This window comes from Cetorhinus maximus, chromosome 12 (assembly GCF_964194155.1).
Source record: "Cetorhinus maximus chromosome 12, sCetMax3.hap1.1, whole genome shotgun sequence".
Classification (NCBI taxonomy): domain Eukaryota; kingdom Metazoa; phylum Chordata; class Chondrichthyes; order Lamniformes; family Cetorhinidae; genus Cetorhinus; species Cetorhinus maximus.
In genome coordinates this window covers 52,824,347-52,849,880 of record NC_135890.1, presented here as the reverse complement: position 1 = coordinate 52,849,880, position 25,534 = coordinate 52,824,347, and the positions used below count along the sequence as shown (strand labels likewise).

At 46.3% G+C, this 25,534-nt stretch overlaps 1 protein-coding gene and 1 long non-coding RNA gene across 2 annotated transcripts in view; both read right to left on the bottom strand.

Moving 5' to 3' along the window:
• The window catches only part of LOC144687448 (solute carrier organic anion transporter family member 1C1-like), an 83,375-nt gene extending 59,629 nt beyond the window's left edge, over positions 1–23,746 (bottom strand). Inside the window, exons 1-8 of the mRNA XM_078553604.1 lie at positions 23,343–23,746; positions 20,262–20,403; positions 20,037–20,169; positions 19,823–19,926; positions 19,558–19,710; positions 19,355–19,453; positions 11,881–12,123; positions 8,325–8,489 (exon numbers count right to left, since the gene is read on the bottom strand). Of these exons, the coding sequence (XP_078409730.1) occupies positions 8,325–8,489; positions 11,881–12,123; positions 19,355–19,453; positions 19,558–19,710; positions 19,823–19,926; positions 20,037–20,169; positions 20,262–20,403; positions 23,343–23,489 (1,186 nt within the window). The 5' untranslated portion in view covers positions 23,490–23,746. The remainder of the gene's footprint in view (positions 1–8,324; positions 8,490–11,880; positions 12,124–19,354; positions 19,454–19,557; positions 19,711–19,822; positions 19,927–20,036; positions 20,170–20,261; positions 20,404–23,342) is intronic.
• Positions 1–25,534, bottom strand: part of LOC144687449 (uncharacterized) — a 182,155-nt gene that overhangs the window by 75,779 nt on the left and 80,842 nt on the right. The gene's annotated exons all lie outside the window — the stretch shown is intronic.

Here is a 25,534-nt window from a genome sequence, read left to right as displayed (position 1 = left end):
TGCGTCTGTGTGGGGGAGTGCAAGATAGTGAGTGACTGCGTCTGTGTGGGGCACAGTGTGAGAGAGTGAGTAACTGCGTCTGTGTGGGGGGAATGTGAGAGAGTGAGTGACTCTGTCTGTGTGGGGGACAGTGTTAGAGAGTGAGTGCCTGCGTCTGTGTGGGGGAGAGGGAGCGAGTGAGTCACTGTGTCTGTGTTGGGGGAGTGTGAGAGAGTGAGTGACTGTGTCTGTGTGGGGGGAGTGTGAGGGAGTTAGTGACCGTGTCTGTGGGGGGGAGTTTGAGGGAGTGAGTGACTGTGTCTGTGTGGGGGAGTGCGAAAGAGTTTTTGACTACGTCTGTGGGGTGGTAGTGCGAGAGAGTCAGTGACTGTGTCTGTGCGGTGGGAGTGCGATAGAGTGACAGTCTGTGAGGGGGGAGTGTGAGATAGTGAGTGACTGCGTCTGTGTGGGGCACAGTGTGAGAGAGTGAGTGACTGCGTCTGTGTGGGGGAGTGCAAGATAGTGAGTGACTGCGTCTGTGTGGGGCACAGTGTGAGAGAGTGAGTAACTGCGTCTGTGTGGGGGGAATGTGAGAGAGTGAGTGACTCTGTCTGTGTGGGGGACAGTGTTAGAGAGTGAGTGCCTGCGTCTGTGTGGGGGAGAGGGAGCGAGTGAGTCACTGTGTCTCTGTGGGACAGTGTGAGAGAGTGAGTGAGTGTCTGTGTGGTGGGAGTGTGAGAGAGTGAGTGACTGTGTCTCTGTGGGACAGTGTGAGAGGGTGAGTGAGTGTCTGTGTGGTGGGAGTGTGAGAGAGTGAGTGACTGTGTCTCTGTGGGACAGTGTGAGAGGGTGAGTGAGTGTCTGTGTGGTGGGAGTGTGAGAGAGTGAGTGACAGCATTTTTGTATGGGGCAGTTCGAGACTGTGAGTGACTGCGTCTGTTGGGGGGAGTGAGAGTGACTGACTGAGTGTTTGGGGGACATTGTGAGAGAGTGAGTGACTGAGTGTGTGGGGGGTGTGTGTGAGAGTGAGTGACTGTGCCTTTGGGGGGGAGTTCGAGAGAGTGACTGACTGTGTCTGTGCGGGGGAGTGCGAGAGAATGTGTGACTGTGTCTCTGTGGGGGGGTTCGAGAGAGTGAGTGATTGTGTCTGTGTGGGGGGTGTGTGAGAGAGTGAGTGACTGTGTCTGTGTGGGGGGAGTGTGAGAGAGCGAATGACGGTGTCTGAGGGGGGGAGTGTGATAGAGTGAGTGACTGTGCCTTTGGGGTGGAGTTCGAGAGAGTGGCTGACTGTGTCTGTGTGGGGGAGTGCGAGAGAGTGAGTGACTGTCTGTGGGGGGGTGTTCGAGAGAGTGAGTGATTGTGTCTGTGTGGGGGAGTGCGACAGAGTGAGTGACTACCTCTGTGTGGGGGAGTGTGAGAGAGTGAATGACTGTCTGACGGGGGGGAGTGTGAGAGAGTGAGTGACTGCGTCTGTGTGGGGGAGTGCGAGAGAGTGAGTGACTACCTCTGTGTGGGGGAGTGTGAGAGAGTGAGTGACTGAGTGTGTGGGGGACAGTGTGAGAGAGTGAGTGACTGTTTCTCTGTGGGGGAGTGCGAGAGAGTGAGTGACTACCTCTGTGTGGGGGAGTGTGAGAGAGTGAATGACTGTCTGACGGGGGGGAGTGTGAGAGAGTGAGTGACTGCGTCTGTGTGGGGGAGTGCGAGAGAGTGAGTGACTACCTCTGTGTGGGGGAGTGTGAGAGAGTGAGTGACTGAGTGTGTGGGGGACAGTGTGAGAGAGTGAGTGACTGTTTCTCTGTGGGGGAGTGCGAGAGAGTGAGTGACTGTCTGTGTGGGGGGAGTGTGAGAGAGTAAGTGACTGCGTCTGTGTGGGGGGAATGTGAGAGAGTGAGTGACTGCGTCTGTGTGGGGGGAATGTGAGAGAGTGAGTGACTGCGTCTGTGTGGGGGAGTCCGAGGGAGTGAGTGAGTCCATCTATGTGCGGGAGTGCGAGATAGTGAGTTACTGCGTCTGTGTGGGGGGAGTGTGAGAGAGTGAGTGACTCCATCTGTGTGAGGGGAATGTGAGAGAGTGAGTGACTGCGTCTGTGTGGGGCAATGTGAGAGAGTGAGTGACTGAGTGTGTGGGGGACAGTGTGTGAGAGTGAGTGACTGTGTCTCTGTGGGACAGTGTGTGAGAGTGAGTGACTGTCTCTGTGGGACAGTGTGAGAGTGAGTGACTGTCTGTGTGGGGGGAGTGCGAGAGAGTGAGTGACTGTGTCTGTGTGGGGGGAATATGAGAGAGTGAGTGACTCTGTGTGGGGGACAGTGTGAGAGAGTGAGTGACTGTGTCTCTGTGGGGGAGTGTGAGAGAGTGAGTGACTGTGTGGCGAGAGTGTGAGAGAGTGAGTGACGGCATTTTTGTATGGTGCAGTTCGAGACTGTGAGTGACTGCGTCTGTTGGGGGGAGTGTGAGAGAGTGAGTGACTGAGTGTGTGGGGGACAGTGTGAGAGAGTGAGTGACTGTCTGTGAGGGGGAATGACTGCGTTTGTGTGGGGGCAGTTCGAGACTGTGAGTGACAGCGTCTGTGTGGAGTAATGTGTGAGAGTGAGTGGCTGTGTCTCTGTGGGGGAGTGCGAGAGTGTGAGTGATTGTGTCTGTGTGGGGGGAGTGTGAGAGAGTGAGTGACTGTGTCTCTGTGGGGGAGTGTGAGAGATTGAGTGACTGTGTCTGTGTGGGGAGTTCGAGAGAGTGAGTGACTGTGTCTGTGTGGGGGGAATGTGAGAGAGTGAGTGACTGTGTCTGTGTGGGGGAGTGCTAGAGAGTGAGTGACTGTGTCTGTGTGGGGGAGTGCTAGAGAGTGAGTGAGTCCATCTGTGTGGGGGGAGTGTGAGATAGTGAGTGACTGAGTGTGTGGTGGTCAGTGTGAGAGAGTGAGTGACTGCGTCTGTGTGGGGGAGTGCGAGAGAGTGAGTGACTGTCTGTGGGGGGGAACGTGAGAGAGTGAGTGACTGTGTCTGTGGGGGGGGGAATTTGAGAGAGTGAGTGACTGTCTGTGGGGGGGAATGTGAGAGAGTGAGTGACTGTGTCTGTGGGGGGGAATGTGAGAGAGTGAGTGACTGAGTGTGTTGGGGGGAATGTGAGAGAGTGAGTGACTGAGTGTGTGGGGGGAGTGTGAGAGAGTGAGTGACTGCGTCTGTTGGGGACAGTGTGAGAGAGTGAGTGACTGTGTTTGTGGGGGAGAATGCGAGAAAGTTACTGCGTTTGTGTGTGGGGGCAGTTCGAGACTGTGAGTGACAGCGTCTGTGTGAAGTAATGTGTGAGAGTGAGTGGCTGTGTCTCTGTGGGGGAGTGTGAGAGAGTGAGTGACTGCCTATGTGTGGGGGAGTGTGAGAGAGTGAGTGACTGTGTCTGTGGGGGGGAGTTCGAGAGAGTGAGTGACTGTGTCTGTGTGGGGGAGTGCGAGAGAGTGAGTGACTGCGTCTGTTTGGGCGAGTTTGAGCGAGTGTGTGACTGTGTCTGTGGGTGGGACAGTGTGAGAGATTGAGTGACTGTGTCTGTGGGGGGTGTGTGCAAGAGAGTGAGTGACTGTGTCTGTGTGGGGGACAGTGTGAGAGAGTGAGTGACTGTGTCTGTGGGGGGGAATGTGAGAGAATGAGTGACTGTGTCTGTGTCTGGGGAATATGAGATAGTGAGTGACTGTGTCTATGTGGGGGGTGTGTGAGAGAGTGAGTGACTGTGTCTGTCGGGGGGAATGCGAGAGAGTGAGTGACTGCGTTTGTGTGGGGGACAGTGTGAGAGAGTGAGTGACTGCGTCTGTGGGGGGGAATGTGAGAGAATGAGTGACTCTGTCTGTGTGAGGGGAATATGAGATAGTGAGTGACTGTGTCTATGTGGGGGGGAGTTCGAGAGAGTGAGTGACTGTGTTTGTGTGTGGGGCAGTTCGAGACTGTGAGTGACTGCATCTGTTGGGGGGAGTGCGAGAGATTGAGTGACTGTGTCAGTGTGGGGGATTGCGAGAGAGTGAGTGACTGTGTCTGTGTTGGGGGAGTTCGAGAGACTGAGTGACTGTGTCTGCGTGGGGGAGTTCGAGAGAGTGAGTGACTGTGTCTGTGTGTGGGAGTTCGAGAGACTGAGTGACTGTGTCTGTGTGGGGGAGTTCGAGAGACTGAGTGACTGTGTCTGTGTGGGGGAGTTCGAGAGACTGAGTGACTGTGTCTGTGTGGGGGAGTGTGAGAGAGTGAGTGACTGTGTCTGTGTGGGGGAGTGCGAGAGTGTGAGTGAGTTTGTCTGTGGGGGGGAGTTCGAGAGAGTGAGTGACTGTGTCTGTGGGGGGAAGTGTGAGAGAGTGAGTGACTGTGTCTGTTTGGGGAGTGTGAGAGAGTGACTGTGTCTGTGTGGGGGAGTGCGAGAGAGTGAATGACTGTGTCTGTTTGGGCGAGTTTGAGCGAGTGTGTGACTTTGTGGGTGGGACAGTGTGAGAGATTGAGTGACTGTGTCTGTGGGGGGTGTGTGCAAGAGAGTGAGTGACTGTGTCTGTGGGGGGGGAGTTCGAGAGAGTGAGTGACTGCGTCTGTGGGGGAGAGTGCGAGAGAGTGAGTGACTGCGTCTGTGTGGGGGGGAATGTGGGAGAGTGAGTGACTGTGTCTGTGTGGGGGAGTTTGAGAGAGTGAATGACTGTCTGTGTGGGGAGGAATGTGGGAGAGTGAGTGACTGTGTCTGTGTGGGGGAGTGCGAGAGTGTGAGTGACTGTTTCTATGTGGGGGAGTTCGAGAGAGTGAGTGACTGGCTTTGTGGGGAGGGAATGTGAGAGAGTGAGTGACTGTGTCTGTGTTGGGGGTATGTGAGAGTGTGAGTGACTGTCTGTGGGGGTGAGTGTGAGAGAAGAAGTGATTGGGTCTGTGTGGGGGAGTTCGAGAGGGTGAGTGTCTGAGTGTGTGGGAGTGACTGTATGTCTGTGTTACCCCCAGGCTCTGGTTTCTCACTCACTTTCACCAACACACACCAACACACACACACGCACCCACTCACAGTGGGTGAGAGTGAGTGAATGAGCACCCTGAGACTGGGAGTGAGCCAGACACACACACACTGACCCTCTCCCACTCTGGTCATTTTTATTAATTACCCTTTTCTAACGTAACAATTTATTGCTATTGCATTGCTGTACTTTTGCTGAGCAATTGTTTCTTTCCTTAAAACCTCAGCTTTTCTTTTGAAATTCAGTTAATTGTTGTGCCAAACTTTATCTTTCTGAACTTTGCTCATTGGCCTTTTGAGTGAAAAAAATATGCAAATGCAGCCCCCCCGAGGCAAAATCTGGACAAGCCTGGTCTAGTGTATGCACAGTATCAGTATCTGAGCAGCTGGCTGTGAGTGTGAGAGTGACTGATGGTGTTTCTTTTCATCACTGTCTTCCTTGTCTTCCACTTCTTGCTGTTCCACCATTGCCTGGACAGGTTGCAGTTGTACAGTGTCTGAAAGGAGAAAGTAACATGGGTAAGGTTGTGGAAGGAGTGGGGTGGGGATGGGGAGTAAGAGGTACACACTTACACCATCTGAAGCTTGTAGATCAGAAGACAGTGTGAGATGAGCAGGAGTCAGATGTAAGAAGTTGGATTAGGTATGAGGATACCATCATCTTCAATGGTTTCCGTCCTGCTAATGACCACAGCCTCAGTGATGGCCACTCCAGTAATTGTGAGCAGAGTCTTCCATGTGGATTAGGACATGCAGCCAAGCCTGTCCACCATCGGTTAGGTGCTGTTCCCACCAGTTAAACACCCCAACTTGTCCTGCAAGAGAGAGGAAAGTGTGCGTGAATGGGAATGCAATGTGTTTGGTTGATGTGGCTGTTATGGTTGAATATTTGGCAGTGTGTGCAAGCAGTGAGGCTTGCAGCAGTGTGGGACACTGAGTTGAAGTTATGAATGGGAGGTATGAGTGATGATTGATGGTGATTGTTGGTAGATGAGAGATGGGAATGTAGTGCATTGAGCAGTGTGTGAGACCGGTGGTGAAGATTGTAGAATATGGCATTTGAAGATAGATTCATTGACCTTGATCACTCGTGTCACATCATGAAATATCTTGCGTCACTGCATTTAGATTCTCAGAACTAGACTCCTGACATTGGCTACCACAGCTATCTGGTTTTGCTGCCTTTGTGCAGTTAGTCTGGAGGGCCTCTTGTCCACTATGGATAGAGGACCACTCTCCCCCTGACCACTATCTCCGCTATGGCATCGGCGCAGCATCAGGGAACGATGGAGCACATTCTCTGTCTTGTTGTACCATAATTCAGTGTTTTTCTTGCTCAAACTCTCTTCCACAGCCTGTTCCAGAACCAGACAGAATGCATCACCCTTTTAAGAGGTACAAGCTGGCTTTTTAAATAGTGCAGGCTAACTTTAAGTGGCGCTAGCATTGCACAAGCTCGGACACCCCCTGCCGAGACAGGCAGCTATTCAGCAGTGTATGCGCAAAGCTACCATGGAAGTTAGAAAGCAACATTGGAAGCAATAGTGTGTGGGTCAATTAGGCATTGCAATACCTGAGCACATTTTTGAGTCCTGTCTAATTTTGCAGCCAAAGATATTTTTCAATACATCCCAGATGTTTCTGCACTTTTTCTACTAGACATCAGACACAGATACAATGAAGGATAATATTTTTCTCACTGCAGAGGCAACAGCCAGCTCATTCAAACAAGTTTTACACATCATCATGCATTAACATTCCATTTCACTCCCCACACATCATGGAAGTTCTCAAACAGAAGGTGGCCTTGGGAGATTAAATACCTAGGATAGATCCACTGAAAGCTACATAGTACATAACTTGTGGAAGGAGAATGGCAGCCAGTTTACACCGAGCAAGGTCTCACAAATAGCAATGTGGTACACGAGCAGATAAAGGGCAGCTGTTGGACAGAGGTTCTTCCCCTTGCTCAGGTGACTGAAAGCTTAAATTCCAAGGATCAAAATTTAGAGTGCTGCAATCTCACCAACAATTTTAAACACTCAGACCTAATCCCTTTTTGTGTAGGAGAGTTTTACAGAGAATGTTTTCCTCTCCAAAAAGAAAATTCTTCACTCATTAAAGGTTCTGCTCAAGGATCACTCAGTTGTACAGGTACAAGACAGTGGTAGCAGCACCGTGCTGCATGTGCGTATGGCTGATCATTCGACATCCAAGGGCAATCTTTTATCAATTGCCAAACAACGCCTTAGAACCTACGTATTAAAGGCCTCTTCAGATGATAACAATGCCAGCATTTAAAAAAAAAACTCTCTGATTACACTGTTGTGAGTTATGCTTAACAGTTTGACTTGATAGTTTGATAAAGAATGTGAATAAAGCCTTATTCATGGACAAGTGCCGTGAACTCATGAGTCTCCACTCCTGGCATGGAGTCTCACGTAACAGGAGAGCAGATCGGAGAGCAGGGGGAATCATTATTAGCTACAACTCAGCAGTAGCATCCTAGCCTCTGAATCAGCAGCTTCTGGGTTCAATACCCACTACAGCATACAATTTGGGCTGGAATTTCAGTGCAGTACTGAAGGCAGTATTACACTATCGGAGGTGCTAACATTTGAATGATGCTTTAAACTGCTGCCTCAAGGAGACGTAAGAAATTCCATGGCACTATTTTGAAGAAGAGAACGGGTTTCTCTCTCAATCAACATCACAAAACCAAATTATCTCGTCATGTTCACGTGTGCTGTGTGTGGGGCCTTGTTGTGTACAAATTGCTCCACGTTACAACAGCATCTATGTGTCAAAAGTGCTTCAGGAAAGCCCTTTGAGGCATCGGAAGGAAAGGCACTAGATAAGTGCATCTTTCTTTCTTTTTATTAACTATGATACCTCGTCTTCTGCCCATTAAAGTGCTCAAGCAGTAGTGTCACAAATCAGGTTGACTAACACCTTGTGCCCTATTCCCAATGTGACCAGAGGGAGTAGATTTTCATCCTTGTGGCCTGGGTGTTAGGCATCGGTTGGGCAGAAATCAGGAAGAAGCACAAACCAGAAAACAGAATCCGCCTGATTCTGGTTCCCTTTCCATTGAAATTAGTTGAAGTAAAACCTGGGGGATTAGGACAACAGGAACATTAGGAACAGGAGTACATTATTCAGGCCCTTAGGCCTCCTCACCCATTCAAATTGATTCTCCGCATGCCAGGCTTTCCTTTCTGTCTAGCTGATCTTCAATGAAAATTTAACCAATAGGCCTCAGCAAACCCTGATGATTTTAAAGTTTTTTTTTCTAAACGAATATTCCTATAATCAGCATTATCCCAAGCTTCCTAACAGATGAAGCTCAAAAGAACCAAATAAATCAATCAAAATAAAGTACAGACCTACTAAAAGATTGGCTCTTGATGCTGTCTGGCCATACTGGTGCTCAATAAATTTGGGCTTGAATGTTATCATCCCGATCATACTGTTCATTTGTAGGATACTCTGCAGCAGAAGCAGAAAATAGATTGGGTTGCAAATCAGGCTTTTCACAGATGGCAAGAAATCTGGAAAATAAAAAGAAAAGTTTTATATTTTTATATAAAAATTGTAATTTTTAAAATTGTTTTACAGATGCCATGAAAACAAAGGAACATAGGAACAGAAGGCCATTCAGCCCATCGAGCCTGTTCTGCCATTCAACACGATCATGGCTGATCATCCACTTCAATGCCTTTTTTCCACATTAGCCCCATACCCATTTATGTCATTGGTATTTAGAAATCTGTCAATATCTCTTCTTTTGGAGAAAAAAAATGAATATTAGAAGCTGAGAGATTTAAAAAATTAGTAAAGACTTTAAACAGGTTCTAGATAAGGTCTAGAGTACTACCTGTTCAACTGGAAACTGTATTGGTAGCTTCGCTTTTCGTTGCTACCTAAGCAAACCTGTGTTGGCATCCAAGAAAAAATAAATGTTTTTATCCTTTGAAGTAAGTGGTTGATGAACGGCAGCAAGTTTGAACAATAATGCAAGTATTGCCCTCCATTTTATTCATAATTTTTATACATTTAATTTAGTATAATTTAAAGTAGGGGCATGGTTCAGATAAGAAGCAACATTCATACAGAACATCCAAGAAAGACAATTGTGATGGGTTTGAAGAATAGAAACAGTTAGAATAACTTTCCATAGCCTCGCACACAGAGATACATACAAAAATCCGGGGAAGATCAAGGAACGGCCATGCATGTGGACCATGTCAACAGTGGCTTCTCACAGAAAGACATAGAAATGACTGAAACGGCCAGAATAGTCCGGAAATAACAGCAACGGAGCAAATTCATTCAGTCCCATCATCGCGATATTTCGTTCAGCGGACACGCGCCGGAGCCAGCTGTGCACCCATCGATAATTACAAGGCCTATTAAGGCCATTTAATATTGATTATCAGAGTGAACTCAACTCTTCCAAGTAGGAAAACATCACAAGATGCCTTAGAAAAGAGAAAAATGAATGCCGAGCATACATGGGGAAGTTAGAAGAGGTGACCAGATGCCTGGTTGAATAATGTAGTTTTGAGAAAACATTTGTTTTATATTTTTGGTTATTAGGTTCACTTTGTCCGGTGAACGTGAGTTGCGCCCTTGTTGTGAGTTGCGCCTTTGACATTAACACATTAGTTGGAAACAACATAGGCAGGGAGAACGATTGATTGAACAAACACTGATGGTTTATTGGAACTACGAACAGAGCACTAATGCAATGTGTGCTTCCTCAATCACCTCCAGCTCTAGACTTACAGTTACCAAAGTAGCCCGTGCTGTATAGCGATTGGCTGATACAGTCACATGGTCAGTTAACCACAGTCTCTTAAATGTATATAGCTCTCCACTTTACCACAATTTGAAGACAGGGAAATTTAATAGAAAGATAGAGAATTAGGGAAGGAGGTCAAGCAAGTAAGGAAAACTGCAACAAAGGCAGGGGAGGTTACACAGACAGCCTTAAGGACTAGGCATCATTTACTAATTTGTATTAATACATTGGCAGGTGTAAATATTATTAAAATATCTATCAAACATATCAGAGAATATCAAGTAACTCTACTGAAAACTCAGATGCATCGATTTTGAATGAACTGGTACTGAATGAATAGGTCAGAAAAACATATCGTGCAGCCATGTCATACAAATGCGTAGAATCTGTGTTTCACAGGCATATTCCACAGTTACTATACTGTATATAGGGCCTGCATTACACAGGTGTATCATACAGTCATTACATTGCACAGAAGACCTATATTACAAGATGTTTCAGGTTACTACACTGTAGAGAGGGCCTGTGTTACACAGGCGTAGCCCACAGTTAATACGCTGATGGAGGCAGAATGTACTCAACAATCATCATTACTCTCGTGTCTAGTTTGAGAATTAGAAGAAAAGTTACAAATCAATTTTACATAATCTCCTGTCATGGTCAAAGTGAACATAAACATGGTAATTAGAGCTCCAACTCTTCCATTGGATATAATTCTGTTGTTTGCTCCCCTTAATCACACAAATTAAATACAGGGTTACTCTAATTGATTTGCCTCCAACATCCTTCAATCCAGCTAATTTTTAAATTAAATTCTTTGGACTATCAAATCGTACCCCTGTGATGATGCCAAATATCACTTGATAAAAATTTAACTGTGGTACATCTCAGATCTCAAGCAACAACATTAACACTCCACTCAAACAGGAGGGTTACTGTTACAATTGGCCTCCACATAGAGAGCATTAAATTCTGTCCACTGACTAGAACAAGGGGTTAGGCTGCAATGCTGAGGGCAATAGATTGTTAGCATTAAGATATAAATAAATAGACATGTCAGATAGCAGAATGTGGAAGAATTGAAATAACACAACTGCAAAATAATAATTTGTTGTTTTCTTCCCTTTTAAACTGCAAGGCCAGGATTTTACATTTGACATGGACCCGACACACCAGCGCGATGATGTCGAGCGTGCGTCCCGAGGTCATCGTGATGTTTCGTTCGGCAGACATGCGCCAGAGTTGGCTGCGCGCTCGCCGATGATTACAAGGCCTATTAAGGCCTATTAAGGAACTAATTAATTTGAAATTTATGCTGCCCCTCCAACCTAACGGTTGGTGGGCAGGCGAAAAGGCCAAGCGGCCTTTATGTTTCTTAGGAAACCTCATCCATGAGCGGGATGAGGTTTCCTAAAGCTTTACCAAATTGAATGAAAAAAAATTCTGAAATATAAAAACATGTCCCATCTCATGTGACACAGTCACATGAGGGGACATGTTTCACTAAATTTTTATTCCATTTATTTAGTTATTTCAAAAGCGCTTCAATCTCCCTAGGCGTGTCTGTGCTGGGCGGGCCTTAATTGGCATGCCCATGTAAAATGGCGGTGCAGAGCTGATCATGGGCCCAGATATCATAAAGTTTCTTTTAGTTCATGATTATGATAATAGCCTTAACACTCGCTGGTGTCACATACATGGCATATCATCTATACATTTTTTAAAACTTGCATGTAATTTGCATTTCCTGCAATGTCACATTATGCACCACATTTAAGCTATCATGTTTTAGAAGCCACATTTCAGTAACTTATTTGCTCCACTATGAGCAATGCCAAAGGAGATCTGCTAGGTAGTAGGGACAGAAAGGAATAGCATTTATAAAACCCTTTCTTACATCTTAATCTTGCCACAAAGTCCTTGACAGTCAGCAGGCTACTTTTGGAGCATAGTCACTGTTATGTAGAAGAACATAACAATAGTGATTGGACTTCAATGGTAGGAATTAATGTTAATATCTTACAATGCTAGCCTGAGCGGTTCACCAGCTTGTCTAATCAAAAATAGACATCAGATACATATTACTTGAGCAAGTATGTAATCCTAAAGTTTTCTTTCATTAATAAATTGCGACTTACCTTTAGCCAGTGCTGAAAACTTGGATGTCTGATGCGATGTATGATCTGTCCCACCATGGTCTCCCTCTCTAGACCTTTTAGTGGAGCTGCTTAGTCCTCTCTTTCCTTCTCCCTCTATAGGCATGGTTTTTGGAAAGAAGCATATTGGTATAGCAGCAAGAATGGATATCATGCCAACTATTAAAACGCCAAGCCACCAGGCACCGACCCATCGAGTATCCTTTGGAGTAATTGTTAGACTGTCTGGGAAAACAGATGCACATTTATTGTGAAATTCTGCAGAGTCACAGAAAGGGACAATGTTCCTTCTTTGCTGAGGTGCCAACTTCAATGAAAGAGTAAAATTATTCAATGTGACTTGCCTCCCACAGACATTTCTGCTCCCCATCATGCTGCACAGTTTTGACTCACAAATACATATTTTTATTTTCTGAACTCCCGGCAGGTTTTAGGCTGGCTGGTCTTTGGGTTATCTGTCTGCATGCCTGTAATGATGTCATGTTGCATTTAAGATTTTTGGTTTAGTTTTGTTTTGTTTGAGCATGACATCAATATCTAGCATTTGAATACACACTACATGAACACTCATTGAATCATTTTGCCCTCTCACGTGTCATTTTGTTTTGGCTGACAGCAGCATCAAGCACTCTCTGTTGCACTGCCAAATGCTTCCAGCCTGCCACACATTTCCATTTGTAAAGGGAGATCTATGTATAGATACAGTCCACAGTTTTTATTTGGGTGGAGGGGAGTAATTTAAAACTTATATCAATAAATGCTAGAAGTTATATTGCAAACAATAATTTCACTGTTGGCACATGCCAACTAAGGGCTCTTGTGAGGTCATAGCAAGTTGTTTTTTTTACCACCTGTGTTGTAATAGGCCTTGAAGGGATAGCAGCCTGCCAGCACTAAAAGGGAAGTGTGCCATGTGATCCAGTCTCAGTTTCACTCTGGCCTGTGAGCAGAAAACAGCACACACAGCTCTGATGTCTTCAAGTTTTATATTCGTGTATGTATGTTCTCATGTGCCTAGTTTAAATAAATGAGCCCACAAAGTGTTTATACAATCCCTTACGAGTGATTGGTGCCTTTATATCATTATAAAAACAGGACAATCTTCATTTGATTATATTTCATCCCCGTGTTCTTGTTTTTGTTCTTCTAATGCTTGAGTAGAGAGAAGCTTGGACTGGGGCACTGGGGAATGGGCCATCCTCCCAACCCCTCCGCTACTGGTGACTGGGCTCCTTCATTTTCCTCCCACTCCGCCTGAGTGTGAATTTGTCCTGTGCCCAATGTTTCATCAAATGGCACAGTTGAGCTGAGGGTTTGGTAGGGCTCTCAAAGCCGATGACTGCCTCTTACCACCCTATCGCAGAGCACAATGCAAAATGACGGCCAGTTATCCCAAAAAGTCAGCTCTGAGGATATATTTGTTTGTTCATGTTACTTCAAATAAAATTCCAGATAGAACATGCTCCCCAGGGAATAATCTTAAACATAGTATTTCTGCTGGCTGGGGAGACACCAGCCAGTCACACTTAGGAGGAGCCTCAAACAGGCTGGATTCAACTGTGTAAGGTTGGCAAATCTAGTTTGATGCACTGTGTATTGTGTTCACAGTATTTGGGAATGGTGACATCCTGCAAACCTCCTGAGGCCAGACTATTTATATATTCACCACAAAGTTCTGATCCATGGTGGGACTTGCATTAGGACCTCGCCTACTGATGCAGAACCACTGCCTGCCTCTGCAGCAGCTATTAAAAGGCTACTGCTGCCATTTAAAGGGGCAGGTTGGCTTCATCTATATATATATATGCTTTGGGATTTTTGGGCATCGCAAGCAAGGCTGGCAACGATTGCCCTTCCCTAAGTTGTCCTTGAACTTCCGGTGAAGGTGCTCCCACAGCACTGTTGGGAGTTCCAGGAATGTGACCCAGGCAGCTGCAAGATCAGCTGCTGTAAATCATGCAGTGCTCTTCAGCCAAATGGAGGAAAGAAAGAGGTAGCAAGAAAGCCAAAGAGGAGATGAAGAGGATTTTCTTTTACTCAGTGTGTTGTTGTGATCTGGAATGCACTGCCTGAAAAGGCGGTGGAAGCAGATTCAATAGTGACTTTCGAAAGGAAATTGGGTATGTAGGAAAGATTTGTAGGGCCATGGGGAAACAGAAGGACAGTGGAACTGTAACTGCATAGAACTTTCAAAAGATTATTTGCAATATTTACAAAAAGATGTGCGGCCGTTCAATTCTGCCCATCCCCAATCCCTTCTCTTTAAATGGAACTGCAAGATTTGCAGCATCAAATTTTGCGACTGTCCACATGACGAGTACCTGCCCTTTAAATAGGCCTTTAACAGAGAGACTGTACGGAAGGAGGTGACAAAAAAATGAGGAAAATAATTTGGTAGCCAAGGGAAAACTCCCAAGATATTATTGTTCAGCATTTACCTGCACAGAGAAAAGGAGTATGCTTGTCAAAAGAGTTCCCTCTCAACCTTGTCCAGCTCAGCTGAGGTTGCACACAAAGCACTGAACGTGTCAGTATACATGCCAGCTACATCTAATGTGAGGCAACCTTTGTGGTTGCTATGGAGACCTGGAAACATGGCTGGAGTTAAATATGTAATATTGTGTGCATAAAGCTCCCAGAAATTCACATATCAAAATAAAAAGAAAAAACACTTAGGTACAAAAAAATGCAAACACAATTGTGTATTTTTACGGCCCTTAATGAGCTCAGTTGGTACAACACTTGCCTCTCAGGCATAAGTATCTGTGTTCAAGTCCCATTCCAAGGCCTGAATTTTACCCTTGGCGGGCAAGTGCGATCCGCGGGCCCGCTGCCTGCGATCAGCCCCCACCCACGATTTCATGCTGGCTGGCCAATTAAGGCCCACCCAGCATGAACCTCATCTTCCCAATGGTTGGGAAGGGCTGGGTGGGGGTTGGGGGGGAGGGGAGTGCCTGTTGGCTGCCGGGCGGTTTAAAAACGGCACAGGCAGCTCCTTGAAGGCTGCCTGGGAAGAATCATATTTGCAGCACTCTGAAGACCAAAGCTATGGCCTCAAGAGTGGCTGGAGATGCCGGTCGGGAGGACAGGTCCAGTGAGCACTCGCACCCCACCCCCCACTCCGCCAGTTTGCGGATGAGTGTCTCGTGGTCCTCCTGGAGGAGGTGGCTGCCAGGAGGGACACCCTTGTCCCCAGAGATAGAAGGAGGAGGCCACTGCACCTGACAAAACGAGCTTGGGAGGAGGTGGCAGCCAAGGTCAGCAGCCAAAATGCTGTGCAGCGCACATGGGTGCAGTACCACAAACGGTTTAACGACTTGCTGCGCTCGGGGAGGGTGAGTACCATGTTGGCATGGATCAATGTGGAGAATTGTTAAGGTCTGGCCATCCCCCAGTGGAGCTCAGGGGCGTTAGAGTCTGAATGCCGACTGTCACTAATGCTGGAGCTGGCCAAGGGGGTGAGCCTGGATGCTTGGACTGAGTGCCTTGCAGCTCGAGGGCCATGACTCGGATGTGCCCTGCAAGGTGTTCCTCAGCTGGGGTTGACCAGGCTGCAGTGGCGCTGCAGGTAGAGAGTGGACTAATCCATGCTTCTCTGTCCTTTCAGGAGAAGACGACCCATGACAACATTGAAAGGTTGTGGACAGGCGGAGGCCCCCAAAGCTCCTAATCCTATCCAGATTCGAGCAGGACGCCCTGGAGCTGGAGAGCCAGCATGCACCTCTGTCAACTGGCCACAGAGAGGCTGGGGTGTCAGACAAAGGTAAGAGTGCAGAGCACGGAGGTGAGAGTTTCGGATGTTGCAAACATTCTTGTGTAGTCTCATCATTGATGGGAGACTCAAAACTGGATTCCCCATTGATCACTGAAAGACGATGGCACCATGATGCAGCTCTCCATTGTCTCACCAGGGTGCCTGGCATGCACAGTGACAGGATGATGACTTAAACTAATGATATGTCCTTGTTCTCCCTTAGATTCACCAGCACGCACTCGAACACAGGACTCCAAGAACCATCCCTGATGCCAGAGGACCGCCAGGCTTCACATGCATCTGTGTCACACTCGCACTCTGAACCAGGCACCAGTGCAGTTACCAGCACCCCAGTGGGCGTTAGATCTTTGGCTAGAACGTCGGAGCACAGCGGTGAGGGCGCTTCACACTTGCTTGAGGAGCAGGCGGAGGGAGAGAGAGTCGAAGGCAGATGATGAGCCTCTGGAGTTGCCTATTAGGTGGCAGATGCTGGATGTCTAGCGGGATACGTGGGAGGACCTGGCGGAGATCCAAAAGGGTATGCATGTCATGGTTGCTGTTGTGGAGGAGCTCGTGCGGAGCATTAGCACTGCGTTCACCCTCATGGCCGAGCGCACTGCCTCCTCCATTGAGAGAGTGGCGACTCTCATGGAGAGGCAGCTCCAGGGACAGAATCAGGGGTTCCTGGCATTGTGCTTGGACCTGCAAGCCCTCACACAGGCACTGACCTCAGGTGATCAGTATCCGTGTGGGAAATGGATGAGGCATCCAGTATCCCAGCTAGGTGCCTGTCCATCGTTGGCGAACAGGGAGGTCCAGAGTGACCTCACGTTGGTGCACGAGCTGCTTGTCATCTCGGTAGTCTCCCCTCAGGGCGCTCTAGATAATGGCAGCAGCTCCTCTGCCCGTCTGCCAGTGCCCGTGGCATCTGATGAGGCTGCGATAACTGAGGAGATGCCAGCCATGGCACTGGCCGCTCCTGCCCAGGCGGAGCCAGCACAGGCTCCACTGGCCAGAGGACAACCGCCAAGGTCATCAAGGCCAACAAGACAGCAGAGTCAGCAGCTGTCTCCAATGCCGGTGCCAGCGAGGGAGGGGGCACCAAGACGTAGCGCTTGCAAACATAAGTTTAAGGTACCATGAGCACAAGAGGGACTGGTCATGGGTGATCTTCTGCTGTGTAATATTTTGTTTCTGTTTACTGGTCTGGGAATGAAGACCAGAGAAGGTGATGTTAATTTTTTTGAATTGTCAAATGAGATAAATTTTGTTTTTGTCCTAATGGCCTAAGTGTGCTTCACCTTTGTATTTTTTTGGTGCAGGGTACGCCTGTGTGTAATGCTGGATGTGAGTGGCTCTAAACTTTATTGCACAGGCACTGAGTGGACTTTGGGTTCAAATGAAAGTGTCATTTCAGTCATCCAAATTGGAGGTGGCAGCCCTGGCATGAGGTGGAAGCAGATCTTTGGCAGCCTAGCTGAAGGAGTGTTGGATCAAGGTGTCCCTGGTATCCCTGCCCCCTGAAGGGTACAGAGGTCTGCCCTCATGCCCTCAGGGTTCTCCTCACTGGGCTCCTCTTCTGACTCACTACTGGATTCATCCTCTGTGGCCTCTGGAGCTGCCTCTTCCTCCAGTGGGTCCCCTCCTTGCCCGTGCCAGATTGTGGAGAGTGCAGCATGCAACCACTATCAGTGACACCCACTCTGGGGGGTATTGTAGTGCTCCTCCTGAACGGTCCAGGCATCGGGAGCACATCTTCAGAAGGCCTATGGTCCTCTCTATCAGTGCCCTCGTGGAGGCATGATTCCTATTATAACGCTGCCCTGCCTCTGTTCTTGGGTGGTGGAGAGATGTTATTAGCCACCTTTTCAACGGATAGCCCTTGTCACCCAGCAGCCATCCATCCAGTCGGGCTGGAGCACTGAATAGCCTCGGCACCTGAGAGTGTCTCAGGGTATAAGTGTCATGGGAGCTGCCGGGGTACTGTGCACAGACTTGTGGTCACAAACTATCTGGATGTTAATCAAGTGGAATCCCTTCCTGTTCATGAAGGCACCCGGCTGACCCACTGGCACCTTGATGGCCACATGTGTGCAGTCGATTGTACCCTGGATGCGGGGGAACCCAGCAATCGCTGCAAACTCTCTGGCTTGCTCAGCCTGGCTGGCCTCATCCATACGGAAATGAATAAATGTCATTACCCACCTGAACAGAGCTTCTGTCACCAGCTTGACGCAACTGTGGAGCTGATTGGGAGACTCCACAATGATCCTCCACTGAGCCCTGGAAAGAGCTGGAGGCATAGAGGCTGAGGGCCACTCCTCTCCCTTTTGCCCCTCTCTTCCTCCTCAGAGGAGGTGCCTCTAGCTGAGACCACAATCCCCATTACCAGGGTAACAGAAGGCTGTCTGATACCTGGAAGGCTCCATATGGTCAAAATGGTCCAGGGGCCTTGGAGGCATCAATGAGCCCTGGAATGAAGCCTAGGAATACTAAGAATGAAGTTCACAACTGAAGCTGTCAAGTTCAAATAAGCAACCAACAGCAAATTACCTCCTAAACTCCTCACTACGCACACTGGCAATGCGGCTAACCCTTTTTATCCTGCCCTTAGGTGAGGTTTTGCAAAATGTGGGCTGCCCGCCTGCTCATTTTGCCCATGCACCTAGCACGAAATCGCACAGGCAATGTACAATCGGGTTCAATTGGGTTTTTAATGGCCTTAAGTGGCCTCTTAATTGATGGCGAGCGCGGCTCCGACACCCGCCGACCTGAAGATTGCGTATATGTGGGATGACGTTGAGTTGCTCACCCGACGTCTTCTTGCGCTATTTTACGCCCGATCGGGTTGGGAGCGTCCCCGCCCACAAGGCACAAAATTCTGCCCCAGGTCTTGAGCACAAAGCTCCATGCTAATGCTCCAGTGCTGCACTGTTGTAAATGCTGTCTTTTGGATAAGACATTAAAGCGGTGCCCCATCCTCAGGCGGATGCAAAAGATCCTATGGCTCAATTGTGGAAGAACAGGGCAAGATTTCCTGGTGTCCTAGCCAATATTTATCCCTCAATCAACATCACAAAAGCAGGTGATCTGGTCGTTAGCACGTTGCTATTTGTGAGATCTTGCTGTGCACAAAGTGGCTGCCGTCTTTCCTATGTTACAACAGTGCCTACACTTCAAAGAGCACCTCATTTGGCTTTAAATCACCTTGGAACATTCTGAGGTCATGAAAGGTGCTATATAAATGCAATTCTCTCTTTTCTTTTTTTTAACATGAACTTTTTACTCATTTTAAGGTAGATTTTGTTTTCAGCTATGCATGATCAATCTGTGAGGACTCCAGCATTGGTGCAAGAACTTTGCTTCATAGATACCTTATCCAGTCAAAGGATTTGCTTTTCATGCATTGGTTAAGGAATGGAAAGGTCTTCCTGCCCAGTTTCGTGGCGGCTGCAATTTCATAGGGTTACATACAATCTAAAGCAGAAGCCCGTTTGCTCTCGCTATATACAAGGCTCCTCCCACTTTAATTACACCTTCCCAGCCTATCCTCATATCTCTCTGGTGCCTTCTCATTTGTGGGTGCATCAAGCTTCCCCTTAAATGTAGAAAGCTGTCTATCTTTTAGACTTGGAAGCCAAGGCTTTTTGCTTTAGAAAGCACATCAGCTGATTAATGTTGGAAAAGTCTCACAGTCCTTACCTGAGCTAACAAATCCAACATCCACAAACAACCTGGCACAAAATGATCCCAGTACAAAGCCGAATATTGGTCCCAACAGTCCAAATGTGTACATGCATCCTGAAATGGAATGGGATTATTCAGTTGGAGGCAATCAATGCACTGCAATTCCTTACTCCTTAATGCATGGTTTTTGTCCATTCATTCGGAAAATTCATAATTACCCAGATAGAAGGCAAAGTTTTCCTGCTTGGCATGATCGTCGAGATAAGAGACACCCAGGGGTACGACTGGTGTCTCCCCAATTCCACGCAGGACATTTCCAAGGAATACAAATATCCACAGAAAGGATTCACCCGTATTTTCACAATCTGAGCAACAAATACATACTTCAAGTAAAAAGTAGAATTCTACAACATAGAATAAAATGATAAACTGTTCAAAATCTGACAGAATTTTACTTGCCCAGTTTAGGTACTGGTGTCGACATGTCCATGAATTCTGGCATTTGCTTATCATAAGGTTCCATTGAGCACAAGGACACATTTGACGTAGAGTTGTGCGAAGGTTTAATTGCTGATTCATATTGGTAGCTGTACAAAGGTTAACAGTTTTATTAATGTTGATATATTTAATAGAACTTCCAGGGACATTTTTTTAATAGAATCTAGAGTAATTATGAACATTGGTTTTGGAAACTCACCGTCCCATGATAAAATGGGGCAAGGCTATTATAAGTGTTCCAGTGGCCATGAGCATCATGCCAGTTGCAATTAGTTTCGGTCTATGAAACTTTGCTCCAAAGTAACTCACAAAGGCAATCACCAGCAGGTTCCCTTTAGCCAAAAAAACAACAAATGCAAAAGATAATCGCAACTGATTTCTGATCCTGGACTTAGACTGTTATGCTCCTGGATTTAACACTTACCAATTTCAAAGCTCCCATCAATGATGCCAATTAATGAACTTGGTATATCAAAGCGTCTCTCTATCTGTGTGATTGCACTCTTCAAATAGCTCCCAGATAATGCTTCAGCAAAGGCAGCGAAGGACAAGGCTGCTAGAAATAACTTTGAAAATAAAGCACATTTATAAATGGATGTCTGGGGGGCAACTGTACCAGGAAGTGGTCATCGATTCATACCCGTAAATGTATTTTCATTATAAAATTGTCAAAAGCAATTAATTTCTTTCATGCATATATGACCATGTATGATTTGAGGATATATCATTGCCTGATTCAGCTCAAATAAATGGCATGCTGAATCATTCAACACTTATGCTAGAGAATTTACTAAAGTTTGTCTGCAAACCCATCAAGAAGTAACAGCACATGCTCATGTTGATGAATTACTCTTTTAATGTAGGGCATCAGTCAACAGGCAGGCAAAGTGAACATTGGTGCAGCGACTAATGCCCCAGGGAATTAGATCAAAGAAAGAAGGTGACAATCAGTAACAGCAAAAGTTTCTATTTATTTAGTGTCTTTAAGGAAAAGTCCCCAGACACACCAAAGTAGAGGAGGGGAGTGGACAAGGAGATTTAGGAGGGTTGACCTAAGAGAAGCTAGCAGTGGAAGAATTTTAAATCAATGACGTGGAGGGAGAAAGGAATGCGAAAGGACTGGATCAGTTTGTTACTGCTGTTCTCATGCTCCTAGGAAAAAGATTTGGACACCCTTTGTTAAGAAAGTGAATCACAGGATATGGAACAAAGACAGGTTGAGGGGCAGATCATTTGTGATCTAATTGCCTGCTCAAGAGGCTGATGGCCTTAATCCTGTTCCTATGGCCCCTCTCGTCCTCCACTTGAACTTGTGAACCATATGCCTTCATTAGTTGCAATGCCAATTAGCATGCAGCACACAATCGTTATTTTGGCAACCATATCACAGGGTATGGGGCCTTGGTCAGGATGGTCTAAGTGCATGTAGCACCTTCCCACTGTTTGGAAGAGATTAGTAAAATCGACTGGCACAAGATTCATGAAATATGGCCCAAGGAGGTGGGGATTTTACATAATCTTGAATCAGTGGTCAGGTATCATCTTCATGTAGCTCTTTTTATTGCTGCATGGTGTCCTGCCATATGGATACAATCAATGAACTTAATGCAGCCCAGTGTTGGTGGGAACACTGCAGCCTTTGAGATGTCAGCAATGGAGAATGTATCATTGTTGATACTGATAGATATATCCTCTGTTGTATAGCTTTTGGGAACTATAAGTGTTGACCCCTCTAATGGCCTGCAAGTGAGAATAGAAACTTGAGTGTAATCATTACCTGATCTGTCACAGGAAAGACAGTGCTGACTGAAGACTGCCTCTGGAGCTCATCATTCAGGGGATGACACAAGTCGGCAACATGCCAGGACCACCAATGTCATTTTCTTCTCTGCCAATGTTACTACTATCACTCCCTGCTCCCACCCCACCAACCACGGGCGGTGCAAGTCGAGAAGCAGCCATTGGTGGTGTAAGTTAAATGTCTCTCACTTGCAATCAGGAAATGCTGAGTGAAGGTTTGGGACATATTTTTATGCCCGTGACTTGGTGCATTTTGAGCCTCAAAGGCATCCAAATTTAATGTCCTTGCTGCTGCAGGTTCTGCAGGAACACTGCCTACTGCCCTGAAGTGTTATGTGTGTTCACTTTGGATAATCCTATTCTCTTTCCTTTAAGATGTTGCTGCAAGCCCTTTGCTGCAAGTCCTGCCCAATTGCCTGCCTCCAGTCAGCGGGCTGCCTTTTGAGGAGTACCTGTTAAACAGGCAGCTCATGGCCCACCTTGTAATGAGAATCTGAACCAAAATAAATCCGTTCACCATCCATCTAAATAAGGCTCCAAATGAAAAACTCCTCCCATTAACTCCAATGCAGGCCAGAAGCATCAGCATCATCTGAGAATGTATTGCTGCAATTTGAAAACTCCAACCAATCAGCATTATGGGGCAATAACAAGCCCTGAATTGGTACTATACAGCAGCGGGCAAAAATATATATATAAATGGGTCTCTTTTCTCTAAATGCCTTCCTGTACTTGTGTACCCAATGCAGTAACCATTTTTCACTTCAATTCAATGTAACAAGGAGCTATTTTAACCCAGTGGGAGGTATATGTGTAAAAATGGTTTAGCAGAGAATATCTGTTTAATTTATCCTGGCCTAAGCAGTTGGTGGGAATGTCTCGCAGTGTTTGGTGATCTCAGATCAAGGGCTTCCTTCAGCTGTATTTTCGGATTCAGGTACATTAAAAGTGAAGGATAACTGAAATTCAAACAGATTTACAAACCCTATGGATTTGATATCCCACTCACTGCACAGCAGCAACCAACGCAAGAGTATGTTTAAATAGATAGGGAAAACAGTACAGTACAGAGCAGAGAAAGAAATGCTCAAATTGTGTAATCAGGCCAAAATGAATTACAATATCCAACTTGGGTTACTGAGATGCAAGGGGTATAGTCAAATACTGGGAATGATTCAGAAAAGTCACAAGAGTCACAAGGTTGACCCCTAACTTCAGAAAGATTTTGGGGTCTTGGTAGACTTAACTTGACATCCAACATGTCCACCTACCATTGTTCAAGTTTGAGGAAAGCCTGAACAGACTTGAACCTTACAGCCTAAAGACAGGGAGGTCCAAGATGTCACCTTATAAAAGTTAGAAAATGGTATGCAAAAGATAAATCCAGAACACTACTTCAACTAAAAAATGAGTTTAGAACAATGGGACTCAGATTCAAACTAGTAGAAGACAAATTTAGGGTTGAAAGTTCTCCACATAGAGAGTGATCAACACCTGTTTTTGAGGGAGAAGTCTTGGAGTTATTTGAGATGCAGAAGAATGTCATAATGGAAGGACCTCAGGCCCTTTCTGGATGGCTGAATAAAGCGGGGTCTTACTCTCAATTATCCTGTGATCTTTTGAAGCTTAGACAGAAAGAAAAGTAAATCCTCCCAGTTGGACGCCATTAGAGATGTGGGTCATCGCTAGATTAATGTCTGATTACCTTTAAGTTATTAAAACAAGAGTGTCTTTCCTCCATCGTTGAAGGTTCAAGATGATGTGGTGTGTTCTCCAATGCTGATGGCTCGGGTTGATGTGATATGTTCTCCATCAGTGAAGGTTCAGGATGAAGTGGTGCACTCTCCTCCATTAACAAAAATGCCGAATGATGTGGATGTTTCTTCTATCACTGAAGGTCCCAAATGATATGAAGTTTCCTCCTCTACCAATTTAATATGGAGTAACCAGTGGTTCCGTTTATGTGTTTTCTATTCTCTGCAGTGAAAAACTTTCAACAATGCAAGTAAAATGATAGGAAGCACTGCACCATTGCAGAAAAAAAGTGTGCAGTAAGGAAACTCCAAAGAGGAGATAAACTGGGCCTCCTAACTCAGCTCAGTTTGTGTGGTCCTTAGAGAGAGAATGGTGATATCTGACTATAAAGCGGAAAGCTGAAGAATTCTGTTGAGACTTTGCCTTTTTTTTCATTATTACTGATTAGCCAACAACAAACAATGAGTCCAGTATTTGCTTCCTTAAGAATACATCTATACTTGGATTGAATCCCAAAAACGCAACAGTAGCAAAATTAAATCAGAAAAAAGAGAAATAAAACTGCAGATGCTTGAAATCTGAAACACAGCAGAAAATGTTTGAAATGCACAGCATCTGGAGAGAATACACAAGGCTGAGTATTGTTTCAACGATAACCCTTAGAGTAGCAGAATCTGGGAAAACCTGCCCTGTTTCTTCTCCTTATGTGCATTGATGGGCCCACTATATACTTCTTGGATATTTTGTTTCTCTTCTAGCAGCAAAAGCTGACTGCCTAAGCCTATTCACGCCTAAAGTTATCGCCTTTGTTTAGCCACAAAAGTGTTCTGAATTTTATGAATGTGCACTATTGTCCTTGGCTGCTGGGAGTGTGTATCAGGAAACTAAGGGTTGAGTTGCTGCTATGGTTGCAATGGAGAAATTGCACCCAAAATACATTTGAAATTGCCTTGGCTAGGGTGGGCTCCGAGCTTCCACTGAAATTTATTTGCATAACCTCAAATGTCAAACTTTCTATAAACCACTGCAGTCAGGCAGCATGATTGAAGGTTTTTTTGTTGGATTCAAATTTCATCGTCTGCTGTAGTGGGATTTGAACCTGGGTCCCTGAAGGATTACAGAATCACAGAATTACAGAATCACACAGTGCAGAAGAGGCCCTTCGGCCCATCAAGTCTGCACCGACATGTGAGAAACACCTGACCTACATACCTAATCCCATTTACCAGCACTTGGCCCATAGCCTTGAATATTATGATGTGCCAAGTGCTCATCCATACTTTTCAAAGGATGTGAGGAAACCCGCCTCCATCACTCTCCCAGGCAGCGCATTCCAGAACGTCACCATCCTCTGGGTAAAAAGGTTTTTCCTCACATCCCTCCTAAACCTCCTGCCCCTCACCTTGAACTTGTGTCCCCTCGTGACTGACCCTTCAACTAAGGGGAACAGCTGCTCCCTATCCACCCTGTCCATGCCCCTAATAATCTTGTACACCTCAATCAGGTCACCCTTCAGTCTTCTCTGCTCCAACAAAAACAACCCAAGTCTATCTAACCTCTCTTCATAACTTAAATGTTTCACCCCAGGCAACATCCTGGTGAATCTCCTCTGCACCCCCTCCAGTGCAATCACATCCTACCTATAATGTGGTGACCAGAACTGCTCACAGTACTCCAGCCTCACCAAGGTTCTATATGACTCCAACATGACCTCCCTACTTTTGTAATCTATGCCTCGATTGATAAAGGGAAGTGTCCCATATATCTTTTACACCACCCCACTAACATGCCCCTCCGCCTTCAGAGATCTATGGACACAAACGCCAAGGTCTCTTTGTTCCTCAGAACTTCCTTGTGTCATGCCGTTCATTGAATACTTCCTTGTCAAATTACTCCTTCCAAAGTGTATCACCTCACACTTTTCAGGGTTAAATTCCATCTGCCACTTATCTGCCCATTTGACCATCCCATCTATGTCTTCCTGTAGCCCAAGACACTCAACCTCACTGTTAACCACCCACCCAATCTTTGTGTCATCCGCAAACTTACTAAACTTCCACCTCACATAGCCATCTATGTCGTTTATATAAATGACGAATAATAGGGGACCCAGCACAGATCCCTGTGGTACACCACTGGACA